At 36.1% G+C, this 19,767-nt stretch overlaps 1 protein-coding gene and 2 pseudogenes across 3 annotated transcripts; all 3 read right to left on the bottom strand.

Annotated features, from left to right (window-relative positions):
* Positions 1 to 1,814: 1,814 nt before the first annotated feature.
* LOC147506902 (DNA polymerase alpha catalytic subunit-like) lies at positions 1,815 to 5,998 on the bottom strand (annotated as a pseudogene). The gene is made up of 15 exons (XR_015194023.1): positions 5,856 to 5,998; positions 4,890 to 5,296; positions 4,662 to 4,784; positions 4,462 to 4,560; positions 4,314 to 4,359; positions 3,917 to 4,030; positions 3,751 to 3,832; positions 3,460 to 3,575; positions 3,278 to 3,367; positions 3,127 to 3,203; positions 2,820 to 3,036; positions 2,692 to 2,745; positions 2,471 to 2,590; positions 2,304 to 2,378; positions 1,815 to 2,197 (listed from the first exon to the last, which is right to left on the bottom strand). The product of XR_015194023.1 is annotated as a DNA polymerase alpha catalytic subunit-like (transcript).
* LOC147506901 (pentatricopeptide repeat-containing protein At3g51320 pseudogene) lies at positions 5,853 to 10,038 on the bottom strand (annotated as a pseudogene). The gene has a single exon (XR_015194022.1). The product of XR_015194022.1 is annotated as a pentatricopeptide repeat-containing protein At3g51320 pseudogene (transcript).
* A 1,843-nt stretch (positions 10,039 to 11,881) lies between these two features.
* Positions 11,882 to 19,469, bottom strand: LOC147506900 (uncharacterized). Its single transcript, XM_086558946.1, has 12 exons — positions 19,370 to 19,469; positions 19,093 to 19,126; positions 18,830 to 19,011; positions 18,689 to 18,740; positions 17,875 to 18,020; positions 17,734 to 17,800; positions 16,896 to 16,948; positions 12,846 to 12,900; positions 12,665 to 12,739; positions 12,431 to 12,551; positions 12,315 to 12,361; positions 11,882 to 12,218 (listed from the first exon to the last, which is right to left on the bottom strand). Exons 1-12 carry the CDS (start codon positions 19,378 to 19,380, stop codon positions 12,117 to 12,119), a joined length of 945 nt encoding a protein of 314 aa, XP_086415072.1. The 5' UTR covers positions 19,381 to 19,469; the 3' UTR covers positions 11,882 to 12,116.
* Between the last annotated feature and the right edge of the window lie 298 nt (positions 19,470 to 19,767).

Here is a 19,767-nt window from a genome sequence, read left to right as displayed (position 1 = left end):
CATTATGAATGCCATATGAGGGTGTACCTGATGTTGCATCTTTCTTATATCTAAAAGATTTTGGATTATAATATGCACACACAATTACGTAGTTTGTGTAAACAACCTTCCAAATATTGACTACCAAATTGATGACATCAACTGAGCAATGAAAGTGTTGCTAGACTATGGTATATCTCTCTCACTTCTTATGTTTTGTTATTTATTCAGTGGAAAGTTTGCAAAGGACATTTGTTATGTTGAATTTGTTATTGATGTAAAAACTATGTCTGATGGTCATATATTTTTATGTTACTATTAGACACTAATTTAGATAAAATACAACACGAAGATATCTTTCTAGGAAATAGTCTATGATCATATAGGATTTTAGGCTTTCAACCTCCCAGAGCATGTCTAAAGAATATCGTAACCTTTAATTTGTACCAGTGATAGATACGAAACTCTGTAAGTAACCTTTAACCTTTATTTTCCATTTGCAATTTCATGTTTTCAATTGATGCCTACTTTTTTTTAAAGTAGTTTTACCTATCAAGTTACTTCTTTTTTAATCTCTTCATATATATTGAGACGTGAAAGAGTAGATACTGGGGTACTGGCATTCAACCGATTCAAAGCCGATATTAAATTACATTCAAACACGTGAAAGGCATTGGATCTTTGCATGAAAAAGTGGTTGTAGTGGATAATTCACCAAAGTCGCTGGTTAGGAAGTTGTGCGAAAAGTGTGCAACAACTGATCTTGGCATGGAAAGGAGAGATTCAAAATAGCGTGCAGATGTTACTACACAATGTGAGGGGCGTAGCCTAAACATTAAAAATCTTCGGGTAGCTGCAACAATTTCTGGATGGTATCACTTTCAAAATGTAGAAATGGGACAACGTTAGTTGGCAAGGATCTAGAGGAAATTTTTTGCATAAAGGAAATCGGAAGGCAAGTGCATAATTTTTTCTGGCTCTCGGGGTTGTATGTTCAACAGCACAACCAACCCTATGATATTAAGAAGTGGCGATTGCAAGACAGACATGGTGCTGCAGTCAGAGTCAAAGAGATTAAACAGGAATCATCGGACCATGAGATAATCAAATAAATCAGTGTAGATGGGTCATAAAATGCCAATATAGGCTTAGTAGGTTTTGGAGTGATATATAGAGATCATATCTGTGCAAGAAATGTGAATTAGATTATTGCAAGTTTTTCTGCCATTGTTTAAAGGCTTTCTATAGCGGGTGGCAGTAATGAAACGTTATACAAAAAGGTTATCTACGAATGATTATCAACTTTGTTTCATTTCATCGCTATTAATCTGTCTAATGGTGAATGCACATGTTTCTATACATATTCTAGAATGTGCATATGGTTTTATGTTTGGAGTTTCTTTATTTTTAAGTTTGACAGATCCTCATCATTCACCTGTTCCGTGTTTTTCCATAGATGAAAGAAAACGGTGTCATCATAGCGTACAGGTTTGACCCGAATGAGGCATGCAATAAAGTTCTTATTTCCAATGAAAACAAATTCCCGGTTTATAAGCCCATACGCACCCTCGGCCCCTCAGGTCAACAAGCCATTTTAACAATAGACGCCTACATTTACAAAACTCACCTAAAGACTACTGGAAAACACAATAAAGAAAATGTGTCAACATAACCAAAATGCCTATGTGGTTTTGGCAAACCAAACTAATTTGAGTCTTCTAACAATTCACAATTGATAGTGAGCATTGATTAAGTGTTATTTTAAATTCAGAAGATTAGTAAGACAATAATAAAATGTGTTATCGACAATTTCTAGCTTGATGTTACACAAATAATGATTAACATTAATCTTATTGTCAATTGCATTCAATTCATGATTTCAAATTGGGTTTTTGCATTCATTACCACATAGGCTCCTTGCTGCACATATGAAAATATTATGGTGTACCAAGATTAATGCCACAAACAACGTAATAAGTAACTCATAACCTACGGCACGGGTAATACCTAGTTTACATTAATAAAACAAGCAGAGGAATCAACTCAGCATCACCATCACCAATTCTCTGGTTCAAACACTGATGGCAAGGTCCTTCATTTGGATCCACCCATAAGCACAACGGTCTCGTATCTTCTGTACTACTGATGCTGCTAAATCCACTACAAGGCGGATTCTGGCGAGATCTTTCTCCAGTGGTATTCTAAGCTTTAGGTCCAACTGTGAAGCTCAACAGCAAAATAAGGAAAAAACACACTAAGGGGTTAGACAGCATAATGGCATTTAAAACAACATATGGATGAAGTGGCTTAGAGCGAAAAGCAACCTTCTCAATGAATCGTACAGCATCCAACACATGGCAGAAATACGAAAGCTGCTTGTACAAATCCACTTCAGCATACTGTACATTTTATGATCAAATTATTAATAAAAAAAGGTTTTGGAAAAAAAAACAAATGTTAACATGTCAAGTATTATGAATCTGATCAAGACCTTTCTGACAAGGTGCCCATTACAGCAAGGGTAGTTTGGACAAACCGTTCCTTTCTCAGATTCACCAATTACCCTCATGTTCAGACTTCGACTGGTGAAGTTGCAAGTTTCATCATCGCACTATCACAGGATGATAAATAACTTTAAAGTTAGATAAAGTAAAAATAGTAAATTAGTGCCTTACGTAAAATATGTTTAATCAGTAAGAAACCAGTGGATACCGTCATTATGCCTTTGTAATACATGGAGATGAATCCATCTACTTGACGTTTGACCTGTGAGAAGGAATGTTTGTTTATTCTAACTAGTCTTTGGTATATTATCAAGCATCACGCACGCAAACAATTACCTGGTTAGCAATCATGACAGCAGTAATTCGACCTCCATCACTATCATCTGGACACTTCGGACAATGCAATGTATGCCAAAAATTATGGCTGGACTCCTTGGCTTGCAACTCTGTCAAGCTTTCACCAGTTGATGATAACACCAAACTGGATAGTGTAGGACACTCAAAAGTGCATGAGCAAGGACATGATAACCGTAAAGGCTCGCATCCACGATATCTGAAAAAATTAGTCCATGAGCACTATTCCAACCATAACTTGTGATATTGCATAGGAAAATTCACATTAATGTGAGTGGAAATAATTTACCTCTCATCATCATCTACAGCAGACAAGAGTGATGCAGATGGATCATTGCTGACTGCATCAGTTGTTTTACTTTGAAACTGAACAAGAACATTGTTAGCTCATAAAAGATGCTGTCTCATTGTCAGGTTGGTCTGTAAATTGTGACACTTACCTTGGATGAGTCAAGCCTCAGACAATCAGCCAAGCGTGCTGGGCTTGTGCCCTCAATGGAGGCACATAGACGTGATACTACAGGATGAATCTGCATGGTCATACACCATCTCAAACTAAGCGAGCGCACTGAAAACACAGGAAAACAGAACGGTACAAGTAGTCGGACTCATATAGCCAAACCTCCTGGGACAAGTAATATTCAATGTCAACCATCAAGTTGCTCCTCTCCTTTTCCAGCTCATCAGGATGCCTAGCTCGCTGAGCAATCCCTGTGGATGAACCTGAACTAGTGCCCTACCCATAACAAATGCACATATATATTAAAGTAATTCACATTTCCTTTTATCACCATCACCATGCATTCTTGACATCGACAATTGCCACTTTAATCAAAATTATATTCTTTCAACATGATAAAAAAAAATTCACATATTAACACAGAAGAAATAATGCTGTGAGAAAAAAGTATCTGCTCACAGCAAATAACGTAAGGGACAGTATCACCAGCAGAGAACCCACTAGAGTATCCGGCTTCCTTGAATCTAAGTGCCACCTGGTACAAAGTTTGAGTTGGACATCATGAAAACTATGGATACAAGAAACATGTTTACGCACTATTTCTTTTTGATGGTCTCACCTGGACATGCGGTTGGTTTTTGGCATCTGGATAGGCCTCAGGTGGTTTTGTCAGTGTTTTTGTGATGACATATTTCTCAAGTGCTATTTCCCCGTTTCTCATCTCCTCCTGGACCTGTTGATATTGATATTTCCATTTGTAATAGGTTTCTTGGTAGTTTGTTCATTACAAATATGCAAGGTTTCAAAGCATGGAAGCCCTTGTAAGTTTTAGCAGGTCGGCTAAACTTTATTAAATAAGAATAAGGACAATAGTCTTCTAAAAGAAATATAAGTATCAATGTACCAAAACAGTTTTAGGACATTGTACAGAAGGATGCGATTATATAGCATCACAAGACATAGTACTTAAAAATTATTTGCCAGAGTGTAGTAATTCACATAAAATCATTGATCACCTTCATAAGGGCACTATGAATTGACTCAACAACATCCTCACAAGACCTGCAAGAATAAGAATGTTAAATTTTTGATGTTGAATTTTAATCTACTTACTACACTAGTTTTTTTTCCAACCAAACCTAAGAAATGAATGTAGTAATGTACCCGCCGGATAATATTTGGCTTAGGCAGAAATCCCCCAAATCTTTTGACAGCAAACTCCAGTCACGTCCGAACCATGTCAAGACCTTTGCGTTCAATGATCTTCTCAATGCAAGTTAAACAGCCAATCAGACAAAAAGGCTCCTTGCCGATCGTTACAAAACAAATAGAGTAGGTTTTTATTTAAAAAAATTAAAAATAACCTCGTATGGAGTCCCATCCTTAAACTGCACTTTGACAGCTGCATATTTCTTTTCCTTGAGAAGTAGCATTCTCTTGTACAAGCCATCAAGATCAATCTCCAAACAGCTATATTTTTTGTTTACCTGATAACATAAAGAGTTGAAGGTAAATTCTCAGATGCCAACTTTATTCTCAAATGTCCACAATTCACATTTAGAATGTTCTTATCTTGAAGTAATGTGTTTAACCTCAACATTGTCAGATATGTACAATTCATAGGCAACATATACGTTATCCCTAAGACCATAACATATCGCACCAGTGGCGAACCGTGCCTCTAGGTCCTCGCCTGACAAGAAAGGGCATTCCATAGGCCAGTTAGGCCTCATAAAAGGCAATATCACCGCAGAGCTTTCTTAGCATTGGCTTTCAACAGTGGCCAGTTCTTCCTCTACCCTCTTGCTCTTAAAGGCAAAGGTAGACCTCTTTTTCTGTTCCATGCACTACCTCAATGTTGAGATCATGAACATTTTGTTCAGCTTTCATCCCCTGAAAATACTCTACAGAGTGCTAGGCTCTTATCCACTGGAGCGAAGAGCCTGTGCTTCGTCCGAGCGAAGAGCTTGTGCTTCGTCTTATAGAAAGAATTCGCTAGCTGTAAACAGAAAGAAAAAGGAAATTGGAAAAAGGAGGCTAAAATTGGACTGGAGATGACTACATAGCTGTTCAGTAGCTGCCCCTTTGCAAGAGATTTCGCAGTCTTAGCATTGGCTAGCATTGACTCTTGAAAGTCTAGTGAGACAATGCTCACAAGTCACCTTGTGAAAGTTTTCAATTGATCAAGTAGCTTCCCTATGGGAACCTAAAATAGGTTTAAAAATGTAATGCTCTTTCAGTATGTAGTTTTCAATGAAATATTTCAATTTGTAGCATGTAATTGTCGCTGAACTAACAGTATAACACTGGACTACTAGAGTCCTTTGCATTAAAGAAGGTTGTTATAGCTGAAGCAGAAGCCATTTGTCATTGGGATGTGGACTCTCCATTGCTTCATCTTGCAAAAAGGTATCTGACACTTCATGTGAATAACACTGATCGTCTGATGCTGAATGAGGTGGGTAAAGGATTTCCCCGTTCACATAACATGATAAAACTCCAAATTCGACTGTGGTAAACAGCCAAACAGATGCTTAGAACCAATTTAACTAACATACCTTTGTTTGTTGTTAAAGTTTGCTTCTCTGTAAATCCACTAATATGTTCAACAAGCTCATCCAGGTGCCAGAAAGGCATTCCTTCCCTTTGTGATAAGTAAAGCTTTGAATTTACATTTTGAAGTGGTCTTCCTTCTACAGTAACATTACTTCCAGGAATTTGCGATGGTGGCGGTGAACCCGCTTGTTGACAACCTTAACTTCCGCACTAGTTCACCCAACATAGTGTAGACCACATCCATTCCCGGCCGCGAAATGTCTCCCACTGTAAACTCATGAACCACTTCATTCAAATCAACAAGACTGCAACCAAGTGTTTTTACCATCCCATTTTCTTCCATTACAGTCTTCACTTTTGCAGCCTCCTCCCAGCGACCTGCTACAGCATAGATATTCAACAACAAACTATAGTGGGAGCTATTCTGTGGCTCAAGCTCAATCAAATGAACTGCAATTCGCTCTCCCAACTCTATATCACCCCTGAACCGACATGACCCAAGTAAACTGCTCCACACCGATGACTCAGATGAACCATCTTCATCCCCCGGCATGCTCCTCAAGACTTCCTCTGCTTCTTGAACGAGCCCAGCACCAAAATAGAGATTCGCCATGCACCAATAGTGGGCAAACTTGGGCTTTAAATTATACACAGATGACATTTGGTTGAAGTAACTTCTTCCATCCGACAACAATCCTCCACGAGCACAAGCACATAAAACACCGATGAAAGTAATCTCATCTGGGATAACAAGTTGCTCTGTTGCCTTTGATCTTTTCCTTTCCTTTCTACCACCACTATAATCATCGCAATGCATTCTTCCAGTCATTTCATGAAACAAACTTATGCCATCATCTGGACAGCCATGAATGCAATACCCCAATATCATTGCATTCCAAGAAACAATATTTCTCACTAACATACTGTCGAAAACTTTTCTCGCAGCATCCACCCTCCTACATTTACTATACATGTCTATCAAAGCTGTTTTAATAATCAAACTTGACTTGCCAACGTTCTTGATCATCGACCCATGAACAGATTTACCTTCCTTCAACCTAGCCGATCGACCGCAAGCAGTAAGCACAACAACAAAAGTCGTATCAGTCCCTCTGATGCCCATCTTAATCATCTTGCGAAACAACTTCAACCCACATCCCGGGTTGCGTGCTTTGTTTAAATATCCAGATATCATAATGTTCCAAGAAACCACATTTTTCATTGGCATTTGATCAAAAATCCGGTGTGCAGTATCCACATCGCCCACTCTTACATAACCATTAATAATTGAGTTCCAAGAAACGGAATCTCTATTAGACATAGAATCAAACAAACGGGACGCGGAATGTATAAGACCGAAAGAAGCATACATATGAATCAAAGAATTGTGAACAGGAACAACATTGTGGTAACCAAATTTAATGGCGTGAGAATGACAGATGAGTCCAACGTGGGTAGAAAGTGAGTTGGCACAAGAAATGAGTAAAGGTGGGAATGTGAAGCTATTGGGACGAAAAGCACATTTAGAAAGCAAGTTAAAGTATAAGGGAGCGACGAGGTGGGAAAGGGAAGAAGAAGAGTAAGCTCTGAGTACAGTATTGATGCAGAAGGTATCGGGTAAACGGATGTGTTGAAAAATCAATAATGTGTGATCAATGTGAATGGATAAATGTGAAGAGAGTTTTAAAATATGGCTGGCGGGAAAAGGATGTCGGAAGAGACCAGAGGTGATGAAATGAGCCTGGAGCTGGTAGAATTGGTTCTTGGTTTGACATCTTTTAATTAGATTTTCAACAAGAAGATTAATATTGTGATTGTGATGTTTATAATCGTTAGTAGTACTTGTGGTTATGAGTGTTGTAAAGTAGTACTTGTGGTGTTTTGTATTATTAGCAGGAGCAATCCTCATCCAGGAACTAATATACAGAGTTTGAAAAAGAAAAAAAAAGGAAGAAGATAAAGAAAAAAAAGAAGAAGAAGTTTACTTACCAATGGGAATCTTCTGCGCGAGTTTTTTTTTTTTTTGGGTGGGAGTTTTTCTGGTGCGAGTTTGGAACATATGTTTTTTATTCAGTTTGGTGGAGTTCCATAGTTTGATGCCCTAAAATTTTTGGGCTAATATTTGGGCTTAATAATTGAATTGGGCCGAACTAAAGTTTAGACTAAAAAACGGTCCAGCCCCGCCTAGACAGAATATCAACCGTTTTATACCGATTAATCGGTCGACCGTTTTATGCACCGATTAGGATGCTATACAGTACAGTGGATGATTAATCAGCCGCCTAGCCCATTTTTTAGAACACTGGTGGAAAGGAAAGTAAAACTGGGGAATATAGTCTCCGAGCATGTTACCACAAGCAATATAGTCTCCGAGCACTTCAACCCACTTCAACAACCTAGGTATGGGCGTACCTTTATAGGTTTTCCTTTTCGGGTTTGCCTGCCGACATAAAACAACATACACAACTTGTTAGTCATATTCTTTTTTTTTCGTTAAACTTGTTAGTCATATTCACAAAAACAAAAGATACTTCGTAACACTTTTATAATTACATGCCATGCCACAATTTTAAAATAATAATCAAACGGGCATCGTATTGTAAAGAAAAATACTCATCAATCGGTTCAACATATATATAGTCAAGAATAAAATTATGGTTAACCACACTCTATTGAAACAATCCTAGCTTTCTCTATATAAGTTGGATTGACACAAATCCAAATGGGTCAGAAACTACACTCCAAGCTCTACAATGTTTGTTCACACTCAAAATCTTGAATCCGACTTAGAAATTTACTTAACCTAGCTGTAAACACAGAACTTTGTCAGAAAAATTCTGGCTGACCTCTCTGTACTAAAACAGTCGTAACTTTTTTTGTATAACTTGGATTAGTACAAGGTCAATTGGGTATGAAACTGCACTAGATTATCTACAACTAACCTTCAGACCATGAAAGCAGGTTCCCAATAGAAAATGCACAGAATGCCACCAAACACAGAACATCGTCAAATAAATCCCTTTTGTACCAGAACAGTCGTAACTTACTGTGCAGACATAAACGGTGACTAATACTACCAAGGATTTATACCATGATTAATAGAATGTATTATAAACTGTTTTAAGATTAAGCACGAATAAAATATTAAGAATAACAAATATTATATTAACTAACATGAAAATGTATGCGATATCGACATGATATAACATAATTCACAATAAACGAAAGTAAAACGAGATAATATATGACAACGTAAGGAAGTAACTAATAAAGTTGAGGTAGCATAATACAAGAAGTTGCCTATACAGTTCTTATAACTCATACCAGAATAAAGTTGAGGACATTCTTACATCAAAGTGAAACAGAAAACAATATGGCAGATAGACTGCTTTAACATAAGACGATAAGAACTATGATATCACACTAATCTCCCATTATACTATTGTGATTTTTCCAATTGGACTACAAGAAAAAAAAAATTGATATAAGGGGTTCATGCATCTAAACTAGCTTACCAGCCATTAGTCTAATTGTTCTAACCACACCAAAAATTCACAAGAACGGCTAGTGCATTGAATGAAATTGATTGCTTGCTTTTTATTAGTATGCAATGTGGTGGCATATTTATATTACTAACCAACAGTAATCAATGTCCTCATTGTCTGTAAAGCCCTAGAAACTCATACATCTATAGTTAGTCAGAAAAAGGCAAGACGTTGCCAATTGATAGAATTAGGAATGATATCTCAAATTGATTAGTTACTAATTTTGACCAACTTTAATTGGTCGAAAAAATTATTCTTTGAAGAGAAAAAAAAATTGTATAACAAACGATTATTGATCGATACCTTGTAGCGCTAAAAACTTATGAAGAGAAACAAGCACAAGAATTGAGAAAAAAAAAAAACGTCATGTGACATTTTTTTTTTTCCTTTTCCACACCAAATTGAAAAAGTAAAAAAAAATAAATAAATAAATAACTAAATCACTAAATTCCTCATAATTAGATTTAAAACTAAGAGTTCAGAAACTATGTTCGTGGTAAGCTAATTTTCAAATTTAAAGATTTTGACCTATAATACTACCACTTTGAGATGCACTGAGTTCTTCTTCTATGTCATAAATGATAAAAATATATTTTAATGATTATATTTCAATTCTTTTATATTTCTTCGGTTCCTACTTCCTAGTAATGAGATTAATGAGATGGAGTACGGGTTGCTTGTATTTGTTAGTGTCCTCTCTAATCTCTATTAATGTTTAGCAAGCTGGACTTGGCTCTTCAGTTGGAACTGTAGTTGCCATTGTTTACATATTGGTTTCCACACTAGTTTAGCCATTAATATTGGTGAGTTATTGAATAATTCCACCTTTTAGCACTAGCCGCAGCAAGTAGTAACTTTGAAAAACGGATAAAAAGAGCTATCAAACTTGAAGAGTGATGAACAATTCAGATCTTTACCAAAAAAGATTTTTCCACCATTCAGTTGCATACAGACTCATACTAGTGGTACTTTTTTTTGTTCAAAATTTTGGAATTTCCAGAATTTCAAATTCCATGATATTCTTCGCTAGAAATTTCGAATCTTGGTAAAAGTTCAAAGATCTTTACTTTCAATTATTTTGATTCATACATTTTCAACAATAATAAATCTTTTAAATATTCGTCCATCCAATAAAATCGCTTGTTTAACGGTAAAAATATTTTCATTCATAAAGTGTTTTAAAACGGTATAAAACTTTAATGCATTCTTTTTTAAAATTCAGCTATATATTTTACATTTAAAATTTTGATATATATTATATAACGTTTTTATTTTTATTTTTGCAATTTTATTCATGAAAAAATAATACAAATGTCAAATTTTTTTGGTTCTACTTACTATTACTAACACATTTTTTTTTTTCCAACTAAGGCGGCGGTGAATGGTCCAACCAATTCAAGAAATTAAAACCGTATCATTCAAAAATTTGCCAAATTATTTTGTTTTATTTTTGGAAAACCTTAAAATGAATGAATAATCGAATAATTCGAAATTATAGTGAGAGTTTATATTTTTCAATAAATTGGCAAAACCATATCATTCAAAAAATTCGAATTTTATTCGGATCGGATTTTTAAATTATATCCAATCCGATCCAATTTTTTCGAATTTTTCGGAAAATTACTAGCTATGATTCTACACCCATTCTGAAATTCAGGTTTTTTAGACTCTTGATCGGAATTCCAAGTTTCTCAAAAACCAAAATATTTTATCGAATTTTAAAAATTCTGTACAGTAAGAAAATTTTAAAATTCCACTGAATATTTTGTGCAATTCGGAATTCCTCACTTCTAACAAGTTCATCTGCCGGCCCTATTAGGCGATTGTATTAAGAAAACTAATCAAGTAAGAGTTCCTCACTTCTCACAAGTTCATTTGCCTGCCCCTATAGATAAGGACGAACTATAAAGACGGTTTGAATACAGAAAAGTATAGCCAAATTATATATAAAAATCATTAAAATAGTATTTTTTTTAGTATGTTTTTAATGAATATGGATATCCGATATCCAACCCGAATCTAAATTTGTGATTACATTTGGGCTGATGGTGCAAGATTTTTTGAGCGAGAAAGTACCCGAACCCATCCATTTTGGGCCCTAGTTATTTGTCTGTGTTTGGTGCTATATACTCTTAACACCAGTCATAACAGCTAGGATCGCCCATGGGGCACGAATCATTGTAGTTTGGGGACTATGGACTTTTACATTTGATGAGGTCAACTGATCGGTTCTTCCCACCAGTTTTTTTTTTTTTTTTTTTTTTTTTTTTCCCTCATCGTATAGTTTAGTGATACTGAGCTCCTACTTTGTGTTCCACCATTACTATCTCCGCATCTTCTGTAAATCAAGAACTTTCATGCTCTCCAGGTGCATGATAAGCCTAAAAGCATATCTCCACTTTAGAGCAATACCAAAACTCTGAATTTGCCCAAATCACAGAGAATCCTGGGCTGAATACTTGAGTTTCCATGGCCTTATGGGGTGCAGTAAATAACAGATCTGATTAGCAAGAGGTTGAACTAAACTGAATCCTTCGTGCCACATCAGAAAAATAAATGCAAAGAAGATTTATTCCATGATTGCCATGCCTGAAACCGAATCTACTCAGCTATGCATTACCTCAAAATTCCCAAACCCATCCTGGACAGAAACACCGCTGGTCACAGGGGCGTTCATCCAGACCAAGTTCTTAATCATAACAGAAGGCTTCACTTTGATTAAATTGTTGGCCTACGGTAAGGCACATAGCGATGATCTTTAGAAGCATTTTTCCTTCGCTTCTTTTCAATGAAAGCTTCAAGTTTACCAGCTCCAGCTGTCTGCAAAATTTGCAACATAAAAGGAATTCAGAGAAGAACAACAACAATTCCACTGCTTTCAATAGTATTAACTACAAATTGAAATCCAAAGCATACCTTGAGACTGTTAAATTTCTTCATAAGATCTCTCTTACGTATTTCCGCTGCAAGATAATAATTTAGTCAGGCTTTGTTGAGAGAGAGAGGAGGGGGAGGAGAGAGAGAGAGTGTACATTGCTTAAGATGATATAGGTGTTTCCCTTCTTTTGCTGCTTCTCTCTCACTTCTCATATGCTCGGCCACAATAGCTTTGTCTGCAGTGTGTTTTGAGGGTCCTGTTTTCAGTTGTTTATCCTAAACAGTAACAAATGAAGACAAAAATGTAAAATTGGGAAATTGGGAAATTTTGATGAGTAATGAAGGAATTATTTTCAATAGAGCCTTTTCTAGGTTATAGGATAACTTACTATGGAAGATAACCGATTCTTCAAGTCAGCAATGACTTCTGGGTCATTTGATTTCTTTAATAACTTCTTCAGTTCCTAATAAAACCAAAAAAGCAACATGCTTTAGCAAAGTAATGGCAACAGAAAGACACAGATTGTTAAGATGTACGCATTGTTCATTCATTAAAATCATATATATAACCTCTTTCTCAGCAGGAAGTTCAGCCTCATAAATAAAGCTATATCTTCTCTTGAACCTAAGAAAAACCACCATAAGCAGGTGTTACAATAATGGCTCCATTCCAACATATGCAAGAGACACCCATAACCAGTATCAAATGAATATATTTTAATAAATAATGGCTTCAACACGACCTAGCATTTGGAAGAAATCCCCATAACCAGTATCAGATTAATGTAGTGTTCGACCTTCTCATTAGGACAAATGTAGATACTCAATCGATTATCTTCCTACATAACTACTAGGATTGAAACGAGGGATCTGATAAGAAGTATAGTAGCATTTATGACCTTCAGTTTTGCAATAAATCTCACTTTTCCTACTGTCACCAATAAGTGACCTTGTAATTTAGAATGCGTACTTCCATTTCTTCAGTCATTAACTTTTAAAGCTCAATATAAACTAATGTAGTTTGAAGTGGCGGAAGCAACACTTAATCAAAATCTACACTTTATAGAACCCTAAAAGTCTCACCTTTATTAATAATCAATCAATAGTTTATATACACAAACACAACTACCCCCAAACCTAAATACAAGCCCTTATTTATACTAATAACAATAAAACAGCAACTAAACTAGTGGCTCACGACCCATGGGCTTGGACTCGACTAGATGTCCACATCACACTCTCCAAGTTAAAGAAGCTTGACCACAATCTCCAGGTTAAAGAAGCTTGACCACAAGCTTGTTGACATAAAAACCCACTAATATGTAAAAGCTCTTCAAACTTCAAACTTGTATACGTCACCCTCCCGTGGTTCTGAGGAATTTGACATCGAATCTTGCCCAAATATCGACTCAAACAAATAACATGGCACCACAATGTTGCTAGTACTCCTATCTTGAAACACAATGGATACTAGAAGTCATGAAGTATGCGTTGGAGTGCTTTGTGGTTGCGAGCAAAAACCTTCTCAAAATTGGTTAGAAAATGATCAATATAACCACCACTTTGTGCTTGCTGAATTGGAGGAACAAGACCTTTATAGATCTGGTTAGCAGGACGTCTTTGTTGCAAAGGAAGGTGATGAACTTGCAGATTTCGTTTGTTATCTCACTCAAGACATGACACAACAGCTTCATTTGTTGTCATCCGGTGTTTTATGTTGGGCTATAGAAGCTCTACCAACGATGGGGGGTTTGGGCTGCAAAAGCTCCACTATAGCCTCCCTAAGTCGACTAGTCGCTTCTTCTAATCGATCAAACCTGTTTTGCATCAAGGTTTCTCTCCACTCTTCTAATCGAGCAACCCGTACTCTAGGGGTTAATATGAATCCATGAGCTCTCCATGAATTCTTCATCTCTGACGTTGTAGACATATCTTAATTTGCAAGAATAAAATTAGATTCGCGGTGAGCAATAACCTGGGTGAACGGTGTTGTGACCAGTGTTTCGTGAACAATGTTTATGCACAAATCTCCCAAAAAGCAATATGCTCCGATACCAAAATAATGTAAATTGAAGTGGCGAAAGCAACACTTAATCAAAATCTACACTTTATAAAACTCTAAAAGTCTCACATTTATTCATAATCACTCAATAGTTCATAAGCACAAACACAACTAACCCCAAACCTAAACCTAAATGCGAGCCCTTATTTATACTAATAATAATAAAACAGCAGCTAAACTAGTGGGCTCGATCCATGGGCTTGGACTCGACTAGATGTCCACATCATAAACCCTAAGGAGTATATGTTTTAAAGACCAAGGGGAGTGAACCTCTTGAAAAAGAGCACCAATGCTCGAGCGGTAGGAAGGGGCATCATCTGATATTTACAGCTTTCCAATCAGAATACTTGAATCGGTGACAACAAGGGACATGGAAGTGGAACAAATAAGAGATGAAACTTGCAAGTGAAGGTATCACTCTGACTGAGGTGCGGTACCAGCATTTTCTAAAATATCCTAAATGTCCATGACCAATGTTGGTTTTTGAGAAACCAAATTTCTTAAGACTGAGGTTTTGTACCTTTGCCAGCAATACAAGCAACCATTAATTATTTCTCATATCCACATTTAACTAATAGCATTAAACAATGACAGTGATGATTCCAAACAATAAATTATATATCAAGTACTGATTCCAAACAAGTATTGTTCACACAAGAAAGTAGCAATCAATTTTTTAACTATCTATCTAATAAAAAAGTTTGGTGTGGGGCGAAAAGGTTTGGTGTGGGGCCTGCAGGCCCCATCCAACAACTACAAATGTTTTTCACAAGTTATAACATGGCAGATCCAAAGTCGTATAGGATATGTGCAGTTTAAAATGTTAATCAAGTGAGAGTATGCGAACGTTTTTGAGTTGGTTTTTTTTTAGAGGGTGCAAAATGACTCTTGGTTGCTGCCTGTCTGTGCCCCCCAGATTCTCTTTTCATCTTCCTCCACCCTTCTCTTCTTCTCCCTCCTTCATCTTCTTCCTCCTCTCATCTCCCACCCTTGCCACTTTATTAGGATTGGGGAAAAAAGGAAAAAAACGCACACACGCTGCAAGTCTCACTCCCTCTCTCGGTTTCTCTCTCGAAATTGGTGAAGGTTGCCATTTAGAAGTGGGAGAAGATAAAAGTGACCATGTTGTTGTCGACGACGAAGCAAAGTGCGAGAATTCAAATTCACTTCTAGGAATTGGTTTTGGTTTTCAATTTAAAGTGAGTAGTCTATAATTTTTTATGGATTAACAATTGACTTAGTTTATTTGGATCTATGAGATGAATATATATTAAGTTGCTCGAAGTCACGTTTGTTATACTGCTGTCAAGTTTTTTTTTTAGATATAGGTTTGTGGGTAAACTTAGATTTTTTATGGTAACCCGTGTGAGAGTCAATGCATTTGAACTGTTTAGATGCATGATTTTTATTTGTTTTGAAGTATCTTGAATAATACATATATCACAACTATAAATTTTATATTATGGACATTAAGATACTTTGGTTTTCATGGGTTTATATGGTCGAGCATTGGCAAGGCTTTATTTGCTTGAAGTGTTTCATGTTAGAACCTTTGGATTTTGGGAAAAGTTGTTTATATAGCTATAGGTTAAAAAGCTTACAGATTACAATTTTAACTAAATGATATTGTTTGGATTGTTAAACACGGGGTAACTAGTGGTGCCCCAAGGTTCTCTATTGATATATGTGTCTTCATGGAAATATATTTATGGAAGTGGTCGGGTAAAAAATTATTGATTGAATTAAATATATGAAGCATATGTCAAAGTTTGGATTATTTTCATTAAGGGTTCGGTTATAGCTATTGGTGATATGCATGACTATCGCTTATGTTCATGCCTGATTTTTCTCTGACTTTGAGCTAATCTTGTGTGTTGCTCAAGGTTTATTTGGACCTTGTTAAAACATGAAAAACTGTTATAGTTTCTCTCTTCTCTTTTCATCTTCCTCCTCTCACTATCTTTGTTCTCCACCCTTCTCTTCATCTCCCTCCTTCATCTTCCTCCTCCTCTCATCTTCTACCCTTCCTATGCTTACTTCCCCATTGCTATGCAGTAATTCTAGTTTGAAATAGTACTGGATCATTGTTGATTTGGTCAACAATGGCTGCTTTGTGGGCTAGGCTTTTATCATTCGGTTGGTTAGGGTTCTTTTGGCCTAATTTGAAACATTGTCGTGGGCATGGGCTATATACTAATTTACTATAAGAAGAAGAAAAGTATGATAACTAGGTTATCATCCATCTTTTGATTTGATACCAATATACAAATCAGCGAGGTGAGGAGGGAAACTCGCCAAAGAAGAACCAAGCAAAGGGAAAAGGACTTGTAGCACACTGATTCTGACAATTACTACAACAGGCAATGAAGCAAAGCAAAAAAAAATTAATCACACCGAGCTAACCAACATATTAAAACTAACAGACAGACCAGAAAGTACGAGTGATGGCATTGAAGAAGGATAAACCAAAGAGTTCTAACATCCTACACATGTTTAAAAGTCCAGGGCATAACAAATTTACGAGAACAAACAAGTATCAGAGAGTGATAAAGGCTCACCAATCAGTATCAAGATTTCCACATAATGATTCAAAGCGAGGATCACGTATCACCTGAATAAAGAAACATGTCATATTATCAGACTAATAGTAAAACTCAAATTATATTTTACTACATAAATATACAACTCCAAGTCTTACACACCACACTAGTTCACTACTAACATTCCTTTTAATTTTTTTAAACTCCTCAGTATATACAATATTAGCTTAAAGCTCTTAGCAGAGCAGCGTGGAGCAAACATAGGTACGTATCTGCTGAAACCATTTTACGGCTCCTCAATCCTGTCAGTAATTTATTTGATCACAGACTTGCTGTGATGCAGAATAAACGAGATTTAGAAGAAAAGATGCGGAGATCTTTAAAATGGAGGATTGATTTAAGGAGGAAGAAGATTGAATAGAAGAATTGTAGAAGTTGAGAGACAAAAGTATATTAGGTTTTGGAGATTTGATAGTTTGATAATTGATAATTGAATTCATGAACTAAACTACAATGACCTCTTTATATAGATAAGCCATACTTGATAACCAAGAAACCTACACTTCTATATTAAACTCTAAATACAAAATACAAAATATTCTAAATTCTAATTAAACTTCCTTTGAAAATAATCCTTAGCACACATCATGTTGGTTAGAAAGAGGGGCTAGTAATCCTACATCATGCTGCATGCTGCTTGATACGCAGTTGGGCTATGGTCAACACTATGGTTAGAAACTTTTCTCTGTCATTTTGCCGTAGTTCTAGCTCATTGGTTACAATCAACAACAAAACTCTTCATAATTTCAAGTCACTGGCCATTATTAAAAAATAAAAAATAGAAACTGCAACTCACCTGTTTAGGCACTTGAATCACCTCTCTAAACCGACCAACGGGCTTCTTGCTGCTGATCTCCATTGGCCTTCGCCATGATTAAAAACAAGCATATGAGTTTAAAAAATCATCTACACAATGAGGAGATAAAAAAACAAGTACCTGTTCTTATTAACCCGACCGCCCATTTTCTCTTCTTTAATCTTTTGATGCATAGCATGAAAACCATTAGAACGTGCTTTCTGAAGCTCTTCAAATGACACATGAGCAAGTTTGTTCTCTATTTCTCGTTCTATCTCTAAATCCTCCTATTTAAGACAAAATTTAGTCTGACTAATGATTAATTAATAACAAAAATATCACAATTAAGTTGTAAGATACCACCAACCTCTTCTGAGGAGGATTCATGTTCATCACTCTCATCAAACCTTTTTTTACTTGAAGTGGATGCAATGTTTTCTAAATTATTTTTGCCCATTAATGACAGAAAATTAACCCTGATTAAAAAAAGTGTATATATACTAGTAAACCAAAATTACAACTTTGGGGTCGAAATAAAAAAAGACTGGTTCTAGTTCAAGAGAGTAGAGCACTACTTATTGAAGACGTTAGGGTGAAATTGGGCGGTGTGATGATAATAGCGGTCCATGGATATGATGCCCAGTTGTTACTTGATTTGGTTTATCCGGGCTGATCCAGACTACAGAATGAAAAAGTAAAATCTTTGGAATACTATTTTAGTTTACTTTTCAATTGACCTACTGGGACTTGGGAGTCCTCAGATATGAGTTTCTGGCTTTTATGATTGTACAAGTAGAAACCTCTAATAGAAGGATGATCTTAAGATACGTCCTTCGGTAACGTCTTCCATTAACCTCTGAATTGCACCGAAAGAGACCACAAATAAAAGCTATCAGCTAAACCATTCCCTTTATTTGTGGTTCTTTTTAAGTTACAGGCTTTCAGAAAAATTTACCTCGAGAGGATCAGTTTCACCCTCCAACTCAACCATCACAGGAGCATTCATGCTGTTCAACCAAAAATTATTATTAGGAAAACCATCAACCAACCATGCAAAACAGCATGAACACCTTAATTCCAAGAAACAAATGTGTACCTAATCTGCAGAGCACGGGTCCCGAGGATTCTTGCACGCTTATACTTTGTCATATATTTTGATGTTTTACGATCTTTTTGTACTGTTTTCTGCTCCTCTTTTTCTTCATCGTCTCCAAGCAAAGGATCAGGTATGTCTTCGTTGTTGTTGTTGTTGTTTTCAACATCTTCCTCCACTCCTTCCTGATAATCCCACAAACAAATATAAAGAATCATCCAGAAAAAGCATTTCGACAAGAATCAAGTGCAATAAAAATTTTTGACCTCAATATCAGCCTCCACTGGCTCATCCTCATACCTGAAACAACAAACCTTAGAATTCCATATTTGTTCAAGTAGCAACTAATAATCACCTACATTAACTTACAATGTTTACTTCCATATAAATCTAGTTCAAAACAACTTAAGACTTTAAAATTCTGTATTGGGAATTGGGATTACGATTGAAGTGACAAGTAAAAGTCTTAAAATTCATTTAAAAGTTAAAACCCATTGAAAGAAAACAACCGACACACAATTACAATAAGTAGAGAGAACGAACCCCATGTCCATGTCGTTCAGAAGCCTTTTCAAACCCTAGAAAAATATTTATACCTCGACTGTCTTTTTCTAATATGGGCCTTAGTGGGCCTGACAAGCCTTTAATTGGCGTGTGGACGTTCCGACTCAATTAAGAGTGTGTTTGGCAACTGAGACTGGAAACTAATTAGGAATAGAATGGAGTAGGAAACCATTGGAATGGAATCTATTAGAATAGAATTTGATTCCAACTTACAAAATGTGTATTTGGCAAACGTTTAGAAATCATCGGAATTCAAGTCCTACTTCAATTAATGTGTTTGGTTGCCGTATAGAATCCTCTAATAGACTCCAATTTTTAGTTTATTTCCCCATTTTCGGATTATAAATAAAAAACCGATTCCCATAATCTAGGATTCC

The sequence above is a fragment of the Coptis chinensis genome, chromosome 4 (assembly GCF_015680905.1).
Source record: "Coptis chinensis isolate HL-2020 chromosome 4, ASM1568090v1, whole genome shotgun sequence".
Taxonomy (NCBI): Eukaryota; Viridiplantae; Streptophyta; class Magnoliopsida; order Ranunculales; family Ranunculaceae; genus Coptis; species Coptis chinensis.
The sequence above is the reverse complement of the archived record's forward strand: the minus strand, read 5'-3'. Positions and strand labels throughout refer to the sequence as shown.